This window comes from Tympanuchus pallidicinctus, unplaced genomic scaffold (assembly GCF_026119805.1).
Source record: "Tympanuchus pallidicinctus isolate F22 unplaced genomic scaffold, pur_lepc_1.0 scaffold15, whole genome shotgun sequence".
Taxonomy (NCBI): Eukaryota; Metazoa; Chordata; class Aves; order Galliformes; family Phasianidae; genus Tympanuchus; species Tympanuchus pallidicinctus.
In genome coordinates, this window is record NW_026294669.1 from 8,917,116 (window position 1) to 8,940,388 (window position 23,273).

At 43.8% G+C, this 23,273-nt stretch overlaps 1 protein-coding gene across 1 annotated transcript in view; it reads left to right on the forward strand.

The window, feature by feature from the left end:
* The first annotated feature begins 2,059 nt into the window (after positions 1-2,059).
* The window catches only part of OSBPL11 (oxysterol binding protein like 11), a 31,760-nt gene continuing 10,546 nt past the window's right edge, over positions 2,060-23,273 (forward strand). The window contains exons 1-7 of the mRNA XM_052675411.1: positions 2,060-2,201; positions 14,615-14,683; positions 15,521-15,696; positions 16,019-16,098; positions 17,033-17,215; positions 19,851-20,052; positions 22,644-22,789. Of these exons, the coding sequence (XP_052531371.1) occupies positions 2,089-2,201; positions 14,615-14,683; positions 15,521-15,696; positions 16,019-16,098; positions 17,033-17,215; positions 19,851-20,052; positions 22,644-22,789 (969 nt within the window). The 5' untranslated portion in view covers positions 2,060-2,088. The remainder of the gene's footprint in view (positions 2,202-14,614; positions 14,684-15,520; positions 15,697-16,018; positions 16,099-17,032; positions 17,216-19,850; positions 20,053-22,643; positions 22,790-23,273) is intronic.

Sequence of the window (23,273 nt, forward strand, 5' to 3'; positions counted from 1 at the left end):
CTTTAGCAAGCAGGAACAGTCCTTTCTTATTTTCTCTGCACTGGCTGCCAGAGGAGGACACAGGTTTAATTTTAGGTTAAGGTCATCCAAAGGTATGATTTACATCAGGAAAAACGTCCCGACCAACTAACAGGAGAATGATAGAGAACCTGTGTAACTTCTATTTGGAAAAACCACAGGTGTTATTGGTTTTTTTTTGTTGTTGTTTTTTGTTTGCTTGTTTGTTTGTTTTTAGCACACAAGTGATTAAAAATATGCTGGGTTTTAGAACTTTAGTCTTTGAATGTGGGTAGATCTTGGTATTCTGCAGAAATGGCACTGACCAGAAGAAATGCTAAGCATGCATATCCAGACTGCAAGATTTGGAAGAAATCTGCAAGAGCAGTACAAAGTTTTGGATGTTTTTCCAGAATTAACAAAATGATAAATTAGGACGTACTTGCAGCAGGGTGATTCGCCATGGCACCTCTGTGCTCTCCCTGTGCTGTTTCTACAAGGGCCAAGGCATGATTTTGGTCACTTTGAACCATTAAGCTACAACTGGGAGAGGCGACCAGAGCAGTGAAACTGACCACAAGTTATAATTAGCAGCGAGTGTAAACTGAAGTTAAACGACATCTTGAACAGTACGTTCTTATTACATCTGGTCACGCAGTTGTCAGTGCCACCTTACGATAATGTCTGGTATTGCAAGTGCAGCGCTGTGAAAAAAAGAAAAACGCCTGTGCATGGAGGAAGCAAAACAGTTTATCATCTGGCACAGGTGAAGTTCTGCTTCTGTTGAGACCAGCGGTTCTTGTAAAAACGCAGGAGTGGAGGATTTTATGCCTGTGCAGTGGTGATGTGTCTCTGTAAGTGACACTGCAGCTGTCGGTGTAACAGGCAGTCCTCACTGGGCTGTGTTAGCTGAGACTGCGTGTGCTGACAAGGAGGGATGGAAATGGGCTAATTTAGAACATCTTCTCCTTTGCATTTTTGCTTCTCTGTGACCTATGTAGATTCCCATACAAGGCACTGTTGTTTCCCATATTACAGGTGTGCAGCAAGAGACTGGAAGATGCTTGCCCAAACACCCTGCCCGTGGGCTGGAGAGAGGAGGAGGGAAGGATGATCAGATCGCATGGGATGTGGAGCAGAACCATAAACCCACTAACCGAGGCCATGGTTTGTTCTATGCTCCTGTTCTTCTCGTGCTGAGTGAATTAAGGTAAACAAACAAACAAACAACCTCAGCCTAAGGTCGGGCGTTAGGTTTGAAATGAATTACTTGCATCCCGCACTAGAGGGCACCAGCCAGCCGGGAGAAGCTCCATCCCCAACAAAACTTGTCCCGATAGAAGTCACGGTGTGGGAGCGGTGTTGTAGGGCGGTGTGCCGCTCGCCGCTCTGTGACAGAGCCGACTCTGGGAAGTTCGCACGAACGTGGCATCCTTTAAGCCGAGATATCTGATAGATATAGCCCTAGGCACGTGGTCTGAGTAATGACCGTAACTCACAAATGGGCTGGCTTTACCCGCTTCAGAAATGACTTTTCTCTCAGCCAAGCAGAGAAAGGCTGCACTAGTGCTGGCAGCCTGACGGAATAAGCGTGAGCTGATTGGTTTTGGTCTTGGTGCTTGTAACAATCTCCGTTTGGACGGCTTGACTTTACACCCTCTGAGCAGGATAACTGGTGATTGCCTCCCTACGTTTCTCCTAACAGCAGAACCAACCAGGCAGCAAGTTTTGCCATCCCGCTCGCAGGCGAAGCGCATCCCAGAGCACGGCGGACCGGGCGCAGCCGCCCGCCCGGCGCGGAGATGGCGGCGCCCCGCCTCCGCCGGCCGCTGCCCGCACTAAAGATGGCGGCGGCGCTGCCCCGGAAGAGGCGGCCGGGCGAGGGAGAGGGAGGGCGGGCTTCCCACAGCCCGCGGCGGCCGTGCGGGGAGCCGGGCCGACCGAGGCGGCGCGGGGGTGCGGGGAGCCGCCGCCATCGCAGCCCGCATGGGGCGAGCGCGGCCGGGTCCCGGCGCTGCCTGAGCGGGCTCGGCGGGCCCTGCGGGGGGGGGCTGCCCGCCCGGCGGCGGCGCGCCCTGGGCCGGGGGCGCCATGCAGTGCGCGGACCCCGCGGCGGCCGCGAAGGGGCCGGAGGGCGAAGGCAGGGCGGAGCCGGCGGCGGCAGGGAAGAGCGGCGGGCGCGGCGCCAAGGGCTGGCAGTACAGGTGGGCGCGCCGGGCCGGGGGTGCGGGGCCGCCGCTGCCTGCGGAACTCGGGGCGGGGCCGGGCCGGTGTCCTCCGCGGGGGCTGCCCGAGCGGGGCGGGCTGTGGGCTGCCGCTCTCGCTGTTCTCTGCGTTGCCTCTCGGCTGTGGCGGTGGAACAGGCGGCAGCTTTGAGGCCGTCGGTGTGCTTTTGCGTTAGTGCCCGGCCACGTGGTCAGGCTGCGGGAAAGCGCCCCAGCGTTATCTTTGGTGGCTTCTAATTTCCTAGCAGAATGCGGGGAGCTGTTCAAACTTGTTGGCAGTGTGCATTTTTTTTTTTCTTTTTTCCAGCATTTCCAGAAAGCCAAACTTTGTGCCGGCTTTGAGCTCGGCCTGTTTGTACCAGCAGAACCGTAGGTGCTTGGTGCACCCACACGGTGGGTTAGTGCCTAAAACAGCGGGTTTAGAAACCGGTTTCTGCTGGAAGTTCTGTATTTGGCTTTCCTCGCACAGGGCGTGGGTGGCGTGTGGTCACGCAGCATGGAGAAGTGCGGTCCTGTGTAAGCACGGAGTCTGTGCAGGAGTGTAATTCAGCGTTGGATGAAGTATAGGCAGCCTCTGCTCATAGCAGTGCCTCCTTCTACGCTTGTAAGGGCTCCATTTCTTTGGAGTGGTGGAAGATGCTTTGTTTCTGCACTAACAGAATTAGAGAGTGCTTGAGAAACTGCTCTTCCAGACATCCGACAGGAAATTATCTTGCTTACTTAGGATCGTGTGATCAGCATCAGAGTGTCTGAGAGCAGCTGAAGCTGAGCTGCCTTTTCCCCACTGGTGTCTGTAATAGTGTGACCGCTAAGCTGCAGTGAAGTAGATTAGAAAGGAGAGCCCAAGAGGCTGTGCTTCCTGCTCAACTCTTGTTTCCTATTTCCATTTAGAAAGCAGTTATTAGGAGACAGCACTTCAAATGGTTTCAAATTATTGAAAGGCTACTTGGTGAAGTGATTTCACAGAGTGGCCTGGGTTGATTTAAAACTAGAACATTCAAATTGCTACTCTGTTTTCAGCAGTTGTTAAGGTAGGAAATCAGTGTGGCATTGCCACGAGGAATTATTTGCATTCAGCAATGCTAGTTTTAATCTTGACCATTTTCATTCATTTCTGCCTTGCTCAGGATGGAATGACTAAAGTAATTCCAAAGTAGCGGGAGTGGGCCTTGGTAGTGCTTGTGTGATACATGAATCATTGTTATTCAAATAACATAAAAATATTGCAACCAGAAAGCAGAATCCTGTGTCTGTGAGCTAACAGAGAGCTGGGCAGAAGATGTACCAAAGATATGTAACAAATCTTCTCAGCCCCTTGAGGGGCTTTCAGATAATTCTGAGAGAAATGGCTTGCAATAACTGGTTCTCATTTATCTACAAAGCTGAAAGCTAAAAGCCCTGCAACTGACTAGTGAAACAAGGTTGTCATCCTTAGCTGGCTGTGTGCTAACATGTTGTCCTCACACACTTTTCTTCAAATGTGTAAATCAATTCAGCTGCTATTAAAAGATCTTCCAGCATTTATTCTCTTGCTGGTAGAGATACATATCTCTAGGAAATTAATGAACATGTATAACTGATTTTTAAAATCAGGTTGCATTTAAAAACCTATATGCTTGAATGTTGCCGTACAAATATTTGTAAAATGGTACTGAATAGATGTCTCTTGCACCTTTTCAAGGAAACAAGTTAACTTCAGGTCTTGAAAGTTTGCAGGTGTGGTAGGGTTGTGAAATAGTATAGAATGGAAGTAATTTCTATGGCAGGGAGTCAGTTTCCTAGGCAAGTATCTCTTTTTGCTAGGGGTGGCAATGACAGGTAAGAGGGTTTCTCATGATAGATTCTGTTTGCTGTCCTCAGCATAGAGGAGTTGCTGTTGCAATATTACTCCATGGGCCTCTGGGCTGGAGTAAGAGAGACTGAGAGTCTGCAAACAGAAGTGCAGGCAAACAGCTGAGAGAGGGTTTTGGCAAAAAGAGCAGCATTACAGCGTTGTAACTCTTTCAGAAGTTGCCAACAGTTGACACTGACTGCCCTTCGTAAACTTACGAACAAACCAATAACAGCACCCCCATCAAACAAGCACCCCCAAGTTGCTACTGGCTTTATAGCAGTCTTCTGTTTCTGTATGTCAGTATGCAGTAGTGCAACAGAAGACCTGGTAGCTAAAGCACACGGATATATTTTAATTCTGTATTTTGAGGTGGTCGTGAACCACCGTGGGCAATGTGTTTCATAACAGGTGGTTGTTGCAGTCCCCAGTGGAGGGGGTGGCTTAACCTTTTGCATTTCCATCTGATGTGGCTGCCAAGTGTGCGAGACTGAGCTTGGCTGTGAAAGTGCATAATTATTTTTTTTCTTATTCATTCTGCCTTGTGAAAGGAGCCTAATTAGTTCTAATAAAGGGAAGTGTCTTGAAACTGATACCATCTTCTTGAGCGGATGTTGATGGGAGCCCTTTTTGTTGAGGATGGAATTGATGCCAGCCTTAGCTGTGAGAAAAGATATGGAATTTCTCTAGTTTCTGTCCTTTTCTCTTCATGTTCCAAGAATATTTGTTTGATATTGGAGGGTAAACACAGGGCAATGGCAGCATGTTTATCAGCTCTTTCTGCTGCGGACTTCTCTGTGGCTGACCCAGCCCTCCTGTCTCAGAACTGGCACTTGTTATCATAGCATTAATGTAAATTAATAGTAATACAAGTAATTCTCACTTAGGCTGCCACGCGATGTGTTGGCTGACCTAATTAGCTTAGTGCTCCAGAGAGCAGGCCAGCATACATACAAGTCCTTTTCATTTGAAAAGTATAAAACAGAACCCTCACAAACATACTGTAAATGTCACCCTGGAGCAGTTCCCTCTGGTATTTCCCTCTTGGTCTTGCCCTCCTGGTGTTTCCTCAGTGCTATTTAAAACAAATTATCTGGGATCGCACCTGAATTTTTTGTGCCCTCCTCTTTGCCTACAGCAGTGGGAGGCTTTGTGGTGTTACCTGGGTCTGGTGTGAGGTGATGCCTGCCTCCGTGTCTGTCCCTTGAGAGCCTGTATTCCCTTGGTGTCCTGCTGACTCTGGCACTGTGACGTCAAGCCTCACTTGGTGCTGGTTCTGTTTATGGTGTCTGTGGTGACTTGTGTTCTGGACTGGTACTGGGCTACTGAGTTGTGGTGTTTGCTGCTAGAAGGAGGAGCTTCTCAAATAGTTGCTATGAAATCCAGAATTTAGTTTTGCTGTTGTGTGTGTTGTACTCCCTTTTGTTGCTAGAAATCAGATCAGAGTGACTGTCACATTCATTTGATGCATTGGAGAGAAATAGCTCAAAGCCCTGGGACCTGAATTTGTTTATCCTCATTGAGTGTTTGCTTGGAGAATACACTGTATCTATAATGGTACTTGAGAAATGCCATGTTCCAAGTAATTTTCTCATTAGAATAGACAAGAAATCCATTTTTAAAAGGCTCTGTTGACTCTCAGCCTGGTGATCCATGCTTTGTTATTAAAATATCAAGATTGTTGTGTGTGTACTTCAATGCTTGTTGAAGCCCCAAGTGGTTCTTAAGAGCAGGTTCATGTTCACACATGCTTACAGGCTGGAAGAGTGGAGTTGCAGCAGATGAAAATTTATATGCACTGTAAATTAGAACTGCATGTGTGTGAGGGGTAATGGAATTGGGGAAACAGGTTTGGGTGACTGAAGTATACCTCCATAGTGCCTGATGCAATGACCTGAGCTGGGTCAATGAGGTCTGGTTCCCTTCCCCAGCCCTGTGGCTTCATGAGCAGTTGTCAGGAGCCCTGCCTGCGTCCCAGGGCACAGCTGTGGTGTGGGAGTGGAGATGTGGAAGTTGCTGGGGCAGGGGAGATAAAGGTGGGAGTTGGTTCTGATGCACAGGATGTTTTCCTTAATATTGGGATATTCATTTAGTGTTTAAAATTAAGCTGAACAGGCAGAAGATTAAAATAGCTTTTAAATACCAAATGATTCGTGCTTTCTCTGGAACAGATCTCTGCAGGAACTAACGGCCATTAGAAATGCCTCTCCTCTAACTGCAAAGAGTATTTTATCAGCTTTGCCTTTTTTTAATGTAATCTTGTGGCAGCATGTTAATTAAAATTGCCTATAATATTAACATCCTCCTCTGCCATGCATGCTTTCTCCCTTGGGAGAAGATGAAAACCAAACTGCATACGGCTGACCTAATCACATTGCTTAGTGCACAGGCAGAAAGTGCCATCTTAGGCAGGTTCTTGTGCTTCACTTGCAATACCGCAATAATTATGGCATGTGTGCAGAGACCTCTGTTTACTGAAGGTCTGTTGTCAGCCAGTGCTAATGCATTTGTATTGCAGCAAATAACTGCCTGCTGGTGACAGTCTGACAGCTTTCATTTTGGGGTGCTTGCAAAGCTTGTATGGTTTCAGGCTTTCTGTACTGTGCATCTACTGATGGACTGCAGCAGGCTGAAATGGATGGAAGTACTGCTGTTTTTTGTGTGACAGTCCTGTGTTTGACAGCCTGTAATGCCACTGGGCTTAGAAGCAGGAACATCAGTGTCTTGGAAAGGACCTTTTGCCTTGGATGTGCATTTTTACCCTTCAGGTGAAATATCCTAAGTTCTTGATGAGGCTGAAAACCTTAAAAAAAAAAAAAAAAAAAAAAAAAAAAAAAAGCATGAGTGTTTAGGAACTGGTGGTGTATTGATTTCCTACAGAGCTCAGAACTTGGCTGCGTTTGCAGTGGAGGAGCAGTAGGTGAGTGGTCTGCAGCAGGAAGCCCAAGGTCGATAGGGCTGCAGGATGCTGTGTTGAGGAGCTAGGGCTGCAGGATGCTGTGTTGAGGAGCTGGTTTCTCGCCCTAGCTCTGTTTTCCCATGTGCTAACAGGTTGCTTAAACTGTTTTGTCTCTATAATGACTAATTGTGTGTTCATCTTTCTCTGAGGCCTAGTTTGGAACAGTTGTCTGTGATTCTGCAGAAACTGTTGCAGGGTTACAGCTGCAGCTGAAATCCACGGGAGCTGTGGTTTGAATGTATCAGCTGCTAAGTTAGGGTAGGAAGTTAAAATTAAATAAATAAATCAGGCCACAGCTTCTCAAAGTTTGTGAGGCTGAAAGCTCACTGTACATCAGTTTCCAACCTGTGTAGTGGGAATAGCAATGTCCTCTTTCTCTGTTGCTTGCTCATGACTCCTTCATAAACATCAGTGACAAACGTAAGAGAAGAAAACCACATGGAAACTTCTAATTGGAACATTTGTACCAAGTGAATAATGCCTGAAGTTCCTTTTCATTGTATAGTGAGCAGTTTTGGATAATTCCTTGTCTGAGGATCACTGTCCACTTAAAGCTGTGAACAAGAAAGCAGCCCTGCTGTTTTTGTTTATCATAACTATAAGTGCTTAAATGAACACAGGTGCTTTGTTAATTAGTGCTTAGACCTGAGGAGTAGCTACTCATCTACCTGCTGAGCTTAATATAGGAATGTTTTTGATTAATTTCTATGTAATTGGGTTGGGAAATCTCTAGTCCTGTTTCCTGCTCCAAGCAGTGTCAGTTCCAAAGCTGGAATGGAACATCCAGGGCCTTCTCTGGTTTTATTTTGGGTGCTTCCAAGGATGGAGGTCCCACAGCCTCTCTGGGCTCCTGTCTGGGAGCTTTTCATCTCTCTTTGGGAAGAATTTTTCTCCTGTCCAACAAGGAATTTCTCTTGTGGCAACTTGATGCCATTCTGTTTGCTCTTCTGCAGGGTATCTCTGAAAGAGTCTGACTCCATCTTATTTATGGACACCTGCTGGGTGGTGGGAGGCAGTGGTGAGCTTCTCTCGAGCCTTCCTCTCCTCTCAGGGAGGCTGAACAGCACCAGTTCTTGTCCTTTCCTTGCCTGGCATGATGTACTCAGCTTTCACTGACAGGTTAGTCCATCCCAGGCATAAGCATTGGTTTATTAAGCTCAGGAGGTCTCGCTCAACCCATTCTTCTGGATGATTTGGAGCCCCTGAATGGGAGCTCGCATTCTCACATTGTGTCTGCTCCCCTTGCTTTGGGGTCATCCCAGGGGTTGCAGAGTGTGTACTTGGCAACTTACTGGAGGCAGTTAATGGTCCCCTGCAGCAGATCACTTGTAACCAGCTGCCTGCTGTTGCTGCTTTGGTTTGGTGGCTCACACAGTTGTTTTTTTGTCCATGTTATAGTATTCCAGGCTTATGGTCTTTCTGAATATTTAGATAGTCCTTGTGCTTTCTTAGGTAGTAATGTTTTTTTTTCCCCCATGTTTGAACCTGAAATATCTCAAAAATAATAAACAGTTCAACTTCTATTTTTGCCTGGATAGCTGATCAGTGAATGAACCTACACTTAATAGTCATTGATGCATTGCTACAAAGTTCAGGATGGCAGTGTCCAATTGCAATACAACTTAAAAATCATAATGGCAAAAATAAGTATTAAGACTGGAAAGGTGTATCTTTCTACACCTTGATTAGAAGCAGACCAAAATGCCTGGGGAATATAACCATTACTTTCTGAAGTGCTGTAGGCAGCTGATACTCCTGAATATCAGAGATGCTCATTCATCAGTATGTTTGCATAGCTTATGTTATATTATTACTAGTTACTGAACAGAGCAGCTTTAACCTACTTGATAGACTTCAAGGGAGAGTTTTGTTTCCTGGTAACAATAATATGTGAAATGGTGTTATGGTGCACAGTCACGAAATGATAACATGAATGGCAGCAGAGCTGCAGGAAGCAGTAGTTGTATTCCAGGGGTGTAAAGTGGAGAGTTCATACCTCCTTAAGCTGTTTGTTGGCATGTGTTCTACCTCTAAAACGTTGTTGTCAGCTGAATCTAGAGTTACTTTTCCAGCAGTAGTGAGTAGTGATCCTTGTGGAATAGTCCGCAGCACTGGCAGCTGACTCCCAGGTCCAGCTCCAGTTGTGTTTTGCTGATGCAAACCCCACAAATAACTTGTATGTGGGCAGAGTTCATGCTGACTTGAGCTGATTACATGTGTGTGAAAGAAATTGCTAAGTTGAAACCGATTGCATTTTTTTTTTTTTTTAACAGGTGCTTCAAAAACATCTTTTGAGAGCTAAAGAGCTCCATAAACAATAAAGCTGTTAAATATTACCAGCTTTGCAGCAGTCCAGTGACAACACTGTTTTGCTTCTCAGTGATTAAACGCTGTCTCTCTTTTGTTCCTGTTGCTACCCTACAGAAGTTTCATCTTTCTAATTCATCTGTGGCCTTGAATGCATGAAATTGCAGGTTGAATTAGGATAGTTCTAAAACAGAAGAACAACAAAAAAACCTTGTAAGCTTGATTTGTTACATTCCCCTTGAGGACTTGGCAGAAATTTTAAGTGCAAGCACATCTGTGCTATTGGTGGCTGGGGAAGCTGAGTGGTAGAAGAGCTCCTTGCCCACAGGGGTATGTGGAGAAGTTCATCATATGTCAAGGCTTTGTGTTGCTGGTGTATTTGCATGCTCGCAGCCAAGTGTTCTGTTCACAAGATTTACTGTCAGTGTTGTGGACTTGGACATTTTCTTTTTTTTCCCACTTGTCTGTTGTATTTTAAGCTTGTAATGGAATGCAGCATCAATGAGAACTGAAGAGCAGGAGCTCCTGCAGCCATTTCACAGTCAGCTGCATGGCACTGTTAGTAAATAGCATGGTGAGGTTGCCTTTTAATTTCTTCCAGAAGGCATTTGTAAAAGCAGAGCTAGTTTGTTGATGCGGCTACCCTGTAGGCAGAATGAAGGCTTCTGCCCTTCCTCCTTCAGGTGCTAGGAAACCCATCCTCAGCAGCATGGAGCTGCAGTTTTGGAGAATGCTGGTGTTTTCCTGGGACCATGTGGTCTCTGCTGTCTGACATGCCCAAAGTTTCTGCTGGCAGATCTATTCTTTCCTTTCTCTGTTTCCTTCTTAACAAAAAGAGGAATTAATACTTTGTAGATGAGCGCTCTGCACTGATGTATGAGAAGTAAACAAGCTATCACAGATGAAGTTCAGTAGAAACAGCTGCTGCTTTATTTCTTCAGACTGTGTGGTCAGAGCCATGCATTGAGGGACGTGGTTAGCGGGTGTGGCGAGGATGGGTTGGTGGTTGAACTAGATGATCTCATAGTTCTTTTCCAGCCGTGATGGTTATACGATAGGTTTGCCCTGCACGATGCTCATTTCCTCAAATCCACGTGCATTCAGCAGCTGCACGAAGCCTGGCCTCGTGGGGAAGCTGTTGGCTGCTCCTTTGAGCAGCTGCTGGCTCAGAGATGCCTGGCTGCTCCGAGTGTCACGTGTGAAGTTGTCCAGGCTCATCAGAGGGGCTGCATTGGGAGCACTGTGTGCACCTTCCAGCTAGGTGAAGTTCTGTGCTGATGCTGGACAGGGTGGGTTTGTGTGTGAGGCTCGAGGGTGATGTGAGAGGAGAAGGGGAGGCCACCAGTGTGGAGCCTTCTCTGAGGTGCTGGCCCTACGTTCATCATGGAACATGTCATTCAGGGACTGCTGCTCCTCAGCATCCATGTGAAAGACTTGGGTGCTGCCTGTAAACAGGAAGCAGGAGGAACCAGGCCCAGCCATCACCCGCTCTCTTTCCTCCCCCAGGAGGAAACCAGCCCACGAGGCACTGACAGCTGCTGCGGCTTCAGAAAAGGACAAATGAGCAAGGAAATAAAGCATTCACAGAGAATTGTTGCCAGTTTGCTTATCCTGTCGTCTGTCTTTGGAGTGGTGCTTGGCGGTCTGAAAACACCGCTTGTGGAAGATGTGACTGCAGATGGTATAGGGCTGTCCCCTGAAAGCAGAATGAACTGTTCTGTAGCTCCTTGCTGACTTTAACCACTTGCTTACAGGGGCGGTTTAATCTGCCTCACTGTTTATAAGTGAAAATGTGATGGTGGGCAGCAGGGTGATGTTTGGCCTTTGAAAAATGCTTTATTGGTGGGGAGGATGTGGTGTGGACTGGCTGTGATTTGCTGGGTATTGCTGTTTGAAGTAGTTCAGCAAAAGTTAAAGCAGAATTTTTCATTAGGTGTTCCAAGCTGTGATGGGTCTGTTGTGACAGAAGATGAGTGCAAGTGTCATGAGGTGATGGGAGGAGACTGAAGTTCTATATGAACGTGGGCCTCAGGGCTGTTGACTCATTATGGCTGAACTGCTGTGAGCATTTGGAAAGCAGCCCCAGCATGTGGGTTGTTAGAGGGCACAGGTACATGCACATGCATGGAGCTGCAGCTGGAACGCCAAGGCTTTCCTACAGAGGGAAAGGATCCCAGTGCAGCCCTGCCTTGTGATCGCTTCTCAGTATTTGTGGTCAAATTCACTTCTGAAACCCATTTCTCTAAAATCAGAAATACCATGGTAGGGGTTGACGTGAAGCAAGTCTTGCTGTTGTTCCTCTGGGTGCAGTGCTGGTAAGGGCTCGAAGGAAGCTCTGAGTCATGTTTTACTGTCTTCTGCTGCTGTGGTTATCTGTGAGCCCAGGCCACTGGCTTTTGAAATTTGCCCTTCTAAGTGCCCCCTGTGGCTCTCTGAAGGGCCTTGATGTTAATTCCATCTTAATGAATTATTATTTCTTTTTAAAAAACAGTGCTTTTTTTCTGCCTCACGACATTGTTTGCTAATAATCCTGAGAATGTTTTGCTGTATACATAGGAAAAAGATCAGGAGATTAAGTGTTTCTACAGTGGGTTTGTACAGTTACAAGGTCTGCCTTCTGTGAATTGCATTTTACAGACTGGATTTAAGCTTTTTTTTTTTTTTTTTTTTTTTTTTTTTTTTTGTAAGGTTTAAAAAATTGTTTCTTATTTAAAAGTAAGCCTTAGTTCAAATGCTGGCAATTCCCTGATCTGCACAGTGTATTTGGGGATTAATGCCTCTCAGGGCTGTGTTTCTGCTCAGATGTTTGCTTGTTTGTTTGCTCCCAGGGTCTCATGCTGTCAAGCAAGTGTTCTAAATACCAGCGGAGTTTCTCATAGCTCTGGGTAGGCTAATCTGTGCTGTGCATAGGTGTTGAGGGCTTGTCCAGCCTCTGGCAGGGTGAAACCTAAATATAGGCTCTTTGGCTTGCAGTTCCAGTATAGCTGTGCAGACACAACTAAGGTAGAAAATAATTTAATCAATATTCTGCTTGGACTGGCAGAAAGTCAAAAGACAAGAAAAGGCTCATTTTGCATGAGTTCGTGCTCTGTCTTTCTGGACAAAGTAGTCAAGTGCTGCTTTGCTGTGGAAGTGCAACTGTCAATTCTGCAGCAGGTTATTTTTTCTCTGGACAGATCAGATCAGTTGTCTCATCATTCCCACTCAATGCTGTTTAACAATTTCAATCAGACTTTTAATTTACCATTGCTATCAGGTGGATGGACTTCTGCGGCCTTACATACGGTCCTGTTCAATTAATTTCAGCCTGCGGTTGCTTTTGTGACTCTCCTAGCTGCTAAACATACCTGTGTTCCAGGCAGGCAGTGAATGGAGGAAGGCAGCAGCTGCGTGCTGAGCCTGCAGGCTGCTGGGTGGCTGCAAAGCAAGAGTGAGGTTTGGATTCACAACACAAAATGGAAACCAATTAGCCATGATGAGGGGCAATTTTCAGACCATTAAACGCAAGTTTATGACTGCTGTCTCACAATTTTCTGCCAGATGATGACAGCGAGCATGTCTAAACTGCACAGCACTTGGATGTCATAACAACAAATGAGGTGTCTGCAGAGGATGTGCTTGGTCATGTCTCCGTAGTGTTTTGATGTAGTTGAGATACACCATAGCTGGGAGGACAGGGAGGATTCAGGCTATTACTTTTACCTGTGCAGTACCACTTAATGAGCTGCTACCAATTAGGTTCTTAGACGGTCCCACTGGGTGCTCTCCATTGTAGTATGTAGCTGTAATAGCGATGGCAGCACTAATAACCGTGTGCTTCTAAATATCAATTTGCAGCATTACATCTTTGTTTTTTCTTCAAGAATGTGCATTCTTCCATCTTTTCTTTGGACTCTGCTACTGAAGGTAGGGCCTCATATGGCAGTGATTTACTGTGAGGTTATCTTTGTTGGTGGTGTCCTAAACAGCTTCATTTAAGGTGAAGCTTGGTGCAATATGTTATACTTGCTCAGCTGTTGAATAGCTTATCACAGTTCACTCATCTAGCATGATGCCATCGACACCACTTGGTAAAGAAGTGTGGGCAGCTGCGTCAGCTGTTCTTTGAGATTTACACCAATATTTAGACCCACTGTGTTTGAAGGGAGATCCTTTAGCTCTGTCCCCAGCTTCTGTTCCTGCTTGTAGGAAGTACTTGGAGCTCTTAATGAGTGAAACAAGCTGCTGCTCCGATGGATAATTTTCAGAATAAGTATCACTTAATCTCCAATGTGCTGTGATCTTCAGGTATTTTAATTTAAAATCTAATCCAGTGGCTTAAATAGGAGATTCTTTTAAAAAGCAAATGGTTAGGGTCTGATATTTGGCTTGTTGTTTCAGTTCTTCATTGGGAGAACAGGAGCTGAATTGTCTCTAAGTGTGCGCTTCCTTCAGTTACAGGGCTGTGCTCTGGCAAGAGCTGAGGGTATTGCAGTGGCATTGGGGGGATGTGCAGTATTATATCAGTTTTCAAATTGTGGCTTTAAGGAGATAAGTATGTAGCCATAACACCTGTAAGCCTTACTTGGGTCTGTAAGTGTTCAGAAGTGAGGATGTGTTGTGTCTGTAGTGATGTTAAGCCTCCACGCTGAGTGCCTCCATCGGTTCTTGGTTTTGGTGGATGTCACAAGTTCAGATTGAAGGAGAAACTACTGGACTTTCTTGCCAGGGCAGAGGAGATGTTTCAAATGTTTCAAACTTTTTTTATGCTTTGGAATAGCTTGATGTGACAAGAACCTGCATGTTGTCTTCCGTACAGCATCTGTATTTGTTAGTGTAGTCAGGAAGGATTCTGGAAATTAAGGGTAAGTACAGTGGTTTTGGTGGTATAGGAGTGCCTAGGAACCAGTTCTGGTAGATGGCTGTGCTTGAGTTTCTCTGAACTTACTGAAAGTTAGTTTTGTTTACAAAGCTTTCTTACATGAGTGTGAAACAGAAGAGATATGTGTGCTAAGTCTCTGTTACCTGCAACTAATCCAGAGTGGCTGCTGGATGAATCTCAGGTGTTGGTGAAACTAATTATGCCTTGAGATTATTTAGAATTCGTTGAGTCCAATTAAACTGTCTTATAAAACAATGTCAGAAAATTAATCTGAAGAATTTGCAAACTATTGATATTTTTATTAAGAATGATGGTGCTGTTTTAAAATTAAGAATTCGTTTTCGAAGAACAGATAATGATCCAAAGTTGTGAAGATCTGGTCTTTATTTGATGCTACTGTTATTTGATTGCTTTTATTTTTCTTTCTGTGGTAGTGATCACATGGAAAATATTTTTGGCTACTTAATGAAGTACACCAATCTCGTCACTGGTTGGCAATATCGGTAAGCTTTTTTTCTGATGTTTTTCAGTCATGGTCATTTCTGGCAACATCCAAATGAGCATGTTCCAATCTTCTTGAATAACACTGGAATTGCCCATTTTCTATTTGGCAAACGTGGCAGACCTGTCTTACGCACAGCATAAAAAAGATGCACAGCATTGATACTATTCTCCTTGCCCCTTTCTGAAAACTTGTGCTATTTCCTTTGTTTTTTCTTTTGAGGATTCAGCCCTGCTGCAAGATAATACCACATTAGATAAATAAGAAGGCTGAAAATCCAAACTTAAGCAAGCTTTTCCCTTTAGTTCCCTGGGCTGTTTGTTTCCCATGGATTAACTTGGTCTTCTATAACAGGTGAACCCTGTTATACCCTGTTTCCTAGAGCAGCACAGCTCAACCACATAAATATCAGAAATAAGTCCTTTGTGTATCTCCTTAGCCAGATTCTTGTTCCCTCTGCCTTGCAGTGATTTGTGTCAATATGCCTATTGTTACTTCTCTGTTCTGTGACTGTTCTATCCTTAATTTACATAGTTTAAGGGTGAGCTAGGCCTCAGAGTTCCCAAAACTTAAAATCTTGTAATAGCATTCTTATTCTCTTACTCTATAACATTCCTGATCTTTGAGGAAAAAAAATTGCTAAGAATTTGTGGCCAGCCTTGTTGGGAATATATTTCACATGGCTGAGGCTGAATTGACACAGATCTTTAAATCCCAGTCCCATCTCTACTGACTTGTAATGAAAGTTTTGACTACTTAGCTTCTTTCCCCTTTGCCCATCCTTCTTAAAAATACCAGCCCAGGCTTATTTTCTGTGCTTACTTTGTCACCGTTGCAGGTTTTTTGTTCTAAACAATGATGCTGGCCTGCTGGAGTACTTTGTGAATGAGCAGTCTAGATACCTGAAGCCCAGGGGCACGTTGCAGCTAGCAGGAGCTGTAATTTCACCCAGTGATGAAGACTCACACACCTTTACAGTCAATGCTGCCAGCGGGGAGCAGTATAAGCTAAGAGGTAGGACTACTGCTCTTGGGCAGGGGACTTTTCCACTAGAGGCACTTCCAACTTCCACACCTGTGGCTGCTATTCTGGGCTTGGCAGCATGTCTAAAAGCAAAAGAGCTTGTGCAGCAAGCTGTTGCAATGAGTGTTTTGAGTGTTTTGTGTGAAGCACACAGTGTTATGTCTAATCAACAGGTTTTTTGGATCTAAAACTTGCTTAGCTGACCTGGAAAGTCCTCTGCCTGTTTTATAGAATTGCGTGGGTGTTTTTTTTTTTTTTTTGCCTGTACTTAAATATTTTCATGTACATGATCCTTTTGCTTTGCTTTTGTTAGCTACTGATGCTAAAGAACGACAGCACTGGGTTAGCAGGCTGCAGATATGCACACAGCATCACACAGAAGCTATTGGGAAGGTACTGTATGATTCATGTTTTCCTGGGCAAAAATAATGTAGGGTGGTGGGAGAAGTAGGTGGAAATGCAACTATCCTGTTATCTAAAACAAATACTAGCAAAAGAGCATGTGGTTGGGCTTGGGACTCTTGACAAGGAATATTCCTTTGAGCAATGGCTAACTTGTACTGGAAGCATGCTTTAGGAATGAAATGAAGTGGCTTTGCCTTGGGATATTTGAGTGGTCCTCCCTGACCAGGTGCTGGTGAGCTGGTATTTGGTCAGGAAGCAGAACTTAATGATGAGAGTAAAAACTCAGCTTTTCGAATGGTTTTTGAACTTTATTTAATTTTTATGGAAGGTCTTTCATTTGTAAGCTTTACTTTTATTTTACTTTTTTCTATGTTTGAGAAATAAGCCCTTAATTCTTCAAGTTTTGCTTACCTTTGTTCTTTGTGGGGTGGTTGTGAATGTAATACAATTTGTAGAAACTCCTGATTACTATAAAAGCTATATGTTATCTGAATGAAACCTTGCTTTTAAAATTGAATCATCTGCAGCGGGTTGATCCTGAGCTAATGTTTACTTCAATGAATAGTTCAGACTGAAATTCCTTTCTCTCAAATGTGAGTTCTACCCATGCAGGATCCACGGGCAGTCAGTTTCTAGAACTGTTGCAGATCAAGGACTAATTTTCAAGTCAGAAGTGATAGATATTGATCCATCTCATTGCACTGATTCCTTATAATTAGACTGTAAAGCAGGGCAGTTGTCAGCAGTACAAAATATTCCTTTTAGCAGTTGCTGCCAATATGTTTATGGCTTTGTCATCTGTTACTGCTCCACTAAGAATCCGGGATTAAATGTTCTTCTACATGGTTTAAATTAGAACGCTTGCTGGTTAATTATTGTAATTAATTGTAAATATTTCTCAATCTTCTTATTTATTCACCAGAACAACCCTCCTCTGAAGTCTCGCAGCTTCTCTCTCGCATCCCAAGGAAGCATCAACTCTCCAGGGCTGCAAAGAAGACCCAGCCAAAATGCAGTTTCCTTTTTCAACGTTGGGCATCACAGATTGCCTGCTGGAAAAAGAGGTCCTAGTCTGCAGCCAGATCACCTTGTAGATGTCCGAGAGGTCTGTAAACCTTGAATTACCTAACAACCTCTTGAAAGAACCATTGTCTTATATTTAGCACTGTGGAGAAATCTGTTTTTAATTAAATGCATGTGTTGTCAGTCACATCTCTTAAACTATTACTGCTTAGCTATGTTAGATTAAGTAATTTAACCTGACTTGTTGTAGAATCATATGACATGTATTCTGTGACTATGATCTTTGCAAATCTGGTGCTAAAGGTTTGCCATCATGTGATATGTTACTGACGTGTTGTACATCATGCTTTTTCCAGTGTCAAGTTGTAGACCAATCCACTGAGTTGTTCTTTTACCTTGTATGACCTTTGTTATTTCGTAGCACTTCTGGTATTAGTATTTTAGCATTAGCAGCGTAATTAGCATAGCACTAATTGGGATAGCACTTACTGGGAAAAGGTTTCTAATGGAGGGCTTTTTAATTTAATGAATAAGGGTCTAGCAAGCATGAATTGTTAAAAATTGCACTTAGAGAAACTGGGACAAGAGAGTATTGTGTCATTAACCCCAAAATGTCTGTCTGGACACTGGTAAATTCATCAGTGGGAGTTTGTAATGTGGGGTGCAAAATGCTTTGCCCTGGTAGGTATGCTTCCATCATTAGTGTTCTTGATTATATCAAATCCTGAGGCATAATTGTTCACCAGGCTGCACAGTGGGGCTGTGTTCAAACCTCAGAATATGTGAGCTTCTGTTCAAATCGGAGTGTTTTCTCCAAGTTGAATGACTTCTCTTAGCGATGCCAGGAGAGCAGGAAATGATTTGTTTTTTCTTTTGATTGTTACTTAGTTGGTTTTTTGATCTGTATAAATGAAGAATGCTCTGGATGTCAGTTTGCTTATCTTTTTGAAGTCAAAATGCTTGTTGGATACATGCCTGGGGTTTTTTCGATACAGTTAAAATGCTTGAAATAAAAAAAGGCAAGTTACGTTTGAGCATTCTTGCTACATTTGGGGTGAATATACTTCCAATGCTTTGAATCCATTTGAGAAGCTATGGGAAGAGCCCATTTCTTTCAAGTTATCTGCTGCGTGGTGATTCTTTCTGTGAACTTCACAATGGCTTGCAGTGCAGCTATTCTGTTGGTCCCTTTCCCTTCTCCTTGTTCTTCACCAAATGCTGCTGACTAGGGTGCCTTGCAAAACAGGAGATCTGAGAGGATATTTGTGCTGACTTACTGTAAATGTAGGTGCATGCAGTTGCAAAATGAGAGCTATACCTTGCATACTTCTGACCTCTTGTCTTCTGTAACAGTGCTTCTCTCCCTTACGAGCGCTGTTTCTTTGTTTTACAAATCTGAATATCCAAACAAGAAGAACTTAAGCCTGTTCAAAGTGCGCTTGTAGAAAGGGCAGATGTGGCTGTTTAAATGCCAGTGCTGAGTACGGTGTGGCTTGTCTTGTTGTCTGACCTGGCCCTGGAATGAAGTGCTGAGGAAAGGTCACCGGTAGGGCTGCAGTGGTTTGCCAGCCAATTCCCATCTTTTTCTTAACTCAGCAGAACCTTATGAAGCATTGAGGGAGCGGGGGTAAAGAAGACTCAAATCATATTCTTGACAGGAAGCAGACACTGTTCTGCTGGTTACGTAGCCCTGCCGGTGCTGACACTGCATTCACCGAGTGTTTGCTGGCTTCCTGCACTGCCACACCTGGGACAGGTGCCTGTGTGTGGGTAACTGCACCTCTGAAGAGCCCAGGCCTCTGTATGTTCACACCACAATGTACGTTGTGGCCTAGCCCTAAAATGTTCCAATTACCACATATCATGAAGTCAGGTGAATACCTATTGCTCGAGTACTGGGTAAAACCTTAACAGCAGTTCCTGGAAGAAACTTGAGGCAAGGATATAGGAAAAAAATACTAGGATAATTGCCAGAATTGCTAAATTAAAAGCCTCAGTAGTACCGCAGCAGTTAAGCACAATGCATCCTGGATTCTTTTAATAAATCCTTTTTCTACTCTGCTTAATCAGTCTATTTTTATATTTAATTTACTGCCTGAATGCGTAATGATGGCAGAATAGCAGCACCCAGTTGCATTAATACTGTCTGTTGTGTCTTCCCAGAAAAGTGACTAATATATATGAATCTCCTTGCATTCCCGTGATTCGAGTTACACTTCTGTGAGCTCGAGGAGGAATTTGTATTGTTTTGTTGATGCTGTTTGGCTGGTGTGTGTTCATGCTCTACCTCTGGCAGGCAAATGAGATGTGCTGTTGCAGGTTCTGTAATGTAGGGGTGTACAGCCCTGTTCCAGAAGCAGCAGGAAAGGAGACCAGGGGAGAGCAAAGGAAAAAAAATAACAAGGAAAGCTATAATTTGAACGGACAGTGAGGGTGAAAATCCTGCTGCTCTTCTTATTCCCTTTGCTGAGTAAGCAGTGTGATAGCAAATGTGTGCATAGCAGTGGTATGGATGTTAATAAGTTGCTATGTATTTCAGTGAGAATTTAATGATGTGTAGTGGCTGCATGAAGGAAAGAAGTATGGTTAAATGTACACATACCTATGACATCTTAGTTTTATTATCATTAAGTCATGTGGGACTCTGTGTATGCATGTCTGGCACATCACGCAGCAGCTTCCGTCACCTTCTGATGCACACCTGCTTTGTTTGGTAGATGATGTCGCAGGCTGAGGGCCAGCAGAGAGACTTGATCAGGAGCATAGAATGCCTTCCTGCCTCCGGTCACCTTACGTCCTTGGATCAAGACTTATTAATGCTCAAAGCAACTTCCATGGCAACCATGAACTGCTTAAATGACTGTTTCCATATTCTCCAGTTACAACACGCTTCACAACAAAAGGGATCCTTACCAGCAGGTGAGTGTAGATGTTTACAAAGAGCTGAACCGTATAACAAGTATGAAGCCTTTCTCTCTTCGCTTCTGAAAATGCTTGTCCCACTAAATCTAGTTGCCTGTGGGCAGAGACAACTGCTGTCTGCCTTGTTACTGGTGAGCTTGTCTAGATTTGTTGATGTTAAGTACAACTCCTGCGCATATTTTCCCTCTTGTCTATAGATTTCTCTATTAAGGAAATCTGTAATAGCTGCATGAATGAAACAACTGATTAATGCAGATGATCTCATGACAGAAAAAAGTCCATAAGGCTCTGCAGTAGAAAGGCTCCTTTGGGATGCAGGAACAGTAATGATGGAGGGGGATTTCTGTGGGGTCGCAGGCACAAAGGATATGTGCTATCTGCTGGAACTCTGCCAGATGTCGCGCTTCTCTGACTTATTTACACACTTAATGCCTACTGTAAGCATTTACGTATGCAAAGCTTTAATTTCTAGCTAAGCATTAAAATAACGAAGCTCTGAATTTGCTTAGTGACTATGTAAGCAACAAACTTTACTCAAATGCTTCTATTATGCAACAGGTGTGTTATACTAAGTATGCAATAAACTACACTTGTAAGTTGTCACTTTCTTTATCTTTCTCATATCCCTTTTTTCTGGTGTTTGCATTTGCATATCATTTTTCTGGTATTTGCTTTGGCAATGCATATTATTCCAAAGCTATAATTAGTTTAGCTTTCCATGCAAAGAAAGTTTGTTGTATTGATGTAGTTTATTTTAAATGATGACAGGTTTTAGAAGGGAAAGTGTGAATAGGACAGGTTAACTCTTGCTGTATTTCAGTTCAAAAAGGACTCTATAGAAACAACGAACTGGATGTCATCTCTCCAAATCTTAGTCTGACTCCAAAGTTACTCACGCTGAAAGAACTTTCCCTGCTCCCAGCCAATTTGTAATAATCAGTGTGTAAAGATGGGAGATCACTTGCTTTCTGATGTTTTTTTTTTTTGTGTGTGTGTGTGTATTACAAAGGTGGTTTTGTGTTTGTTTTGCCTTTGAATCACTATGATTTGTGGGGGTGATTGTGTATCCCCACTTTGACTTTAGAAGTTCAATTTTGTGGGAAAGAATGTCAGTTTGCTATATTTGTAGAAGGGGGTCAGGGAGGGAGGAACAAACTAAAATACAAACAAGAAACCCCAGAGGAGTGAAAATAGTGCCCCAGCTGCATTGAGGTGTCCCAAAAATCAGACTTGGAGATGAATAGGGAAGTTTCAACTACTGGCTTGAGTGTCAGAAATGTTAAGTGATGAAATCATGTACTGGATTTTAAAAAAAAAAAAAAAAAAAAAAAGGCTCTCTTAGGGGATGAGGAGATCACAGGTAAGGAGAATAGGTTGTGTTACCTGAAGTAGCTGAGAACAGATTTGAGTGTGGTATTCCAATGGGAGAGAAGTGTTGGTGTGATAGCCTGTTCCCTCTATCATTATAGCATACCTGGTATCTCAAATCACTTTTAAAAACCTCCTAGAATTTAGCAGTGAAATGAAATTGAACTTTTAAGATTCTTTTAGTAACTGATAGCATAAAATGGGGGATAGCTGTTAAATCCAAGCCATGCATAGGCAGTGAGTGTGCATTGCATGCAGTCTAGAATGCACGCTTAGAGATTCTTGCATTCTTAAAAGCTGTACATTTTTTTTTTCCTGCCCCAGTACTTTTCCTGGTGGAAATGTTCTTATTTAAATTTCCTCTGTTGTGGCTGAGGCTGTGACCTAGTTGCAGGTAACAGAGCTCTGCAAGGAGAGTATTTTGGGTGGCATAGAAAGATCACATCCTTTCTGATGTGGGTTCTGAAGTGCAGTAGGATGCTTTATCAGTTCTACAAACTGGGACTTGCACATCATTTCTGTGCTAGCAGCCTTGTCACAGTTTGTGTTTTGATTCAGTAAAAAACTTCAGGAGTCACCTGTTCGTTTATTAGCCTTTGAAAAAGAATGGAACATTTGCATTATTAATGAGGAACTTGAACTGTCCTGATAAATTAGCTGGGAGTAACTGGAGATATCGAAGTCATTGAGTGGGTAAACAGCTTTCCAAGCCCTGCAGCTTTTTTGAGCAACTATTATTTATTCAGCAGCATGTGCCTGCCTCCTTTGCAGCCAAGAAAAGATGAGCACCCTCTCCAGAGGAAAACGTTGGCAGCAAAACTTTTTCTTCTTTGGCTTTTTTTCAGTCTAGAACGGAGCTGGGCTTGAGAAGGTGATAAGCAGTGTGCTTTTTTTGTGTGAGTTAAAGAAACCTGCAAGGGTTACGTTCCTGTCGATTGGGTTCTTCCTGGAGTGTCTGATTACACCTTGCCTGACACCGGCGGGTTGCTCCAGTGCAAGTTGCACGCATTACAGCTCGCCAATCGCAGGGTTTGTGCTAATGATCGCCGAAGGTGGTGTCTCATTGCACCACCTTTGTTCGGTGGCTGCTGAAGGGATTGGCTGCAGGAGGATCTTGCTGCTTTCAGCTTCTCCTTCAGAAAGCTGTTCTGGGGACAACTGCTATCTGCTGCCCTCGTGGAGGATGAGCAAGTTTCAGCGCAAACTCTCTTTTGCTTCAGGAACGACGATCAGTTGGTTGGAACCAAAGATATCCCTGTCAAACCACTTCAAAAATGGGGCAGCTCAGAATTTCCCAGCAGAGATAAACAAGCCAGCATCTGTCAGAGAGGAGCAGTCCATTGCGGAGCCCTGCCAGCTAACAAGGGTAAGGTAATGTGAAAATCCTCTTTCTGTGGGGAGTTTCTGAGGAATACCTGATCATATTATAGAAAGTGATTTAAATACAGTTCTTCTCAGACTTTTCAATTAGCTGCGTTGGAGGAGGAGCAAGTGCAATTGCAGTAAATTAAAGTTTCATGGCATGCTTTTTCAATGAGTTTTGCAGCTTTCTCTAAATAGCTGTCGCAGGGAGCCTGTTGGACAGTTATGCCAGGTGATGAAAGAGGCACTGTTCCTTTGCATGTTGATCTAAAACAACTGGAGTCTAAGTGTAGAAGACCTAATTGGAATTCATGACACTCACAAAATAGGCCCAAGAAGAGCTGCTTATGTAAATGAGAGGAAAAAAATGCCAATCTTCAGCTATTAAATCTTCCCATCTTTCTTTTCCAGCTTTTGCTGCATGTGTTTTTCTTAATGTGAGCAACTCTCATCACTTGGCTTCAGATGGCTTATGTTTCTGAAATACA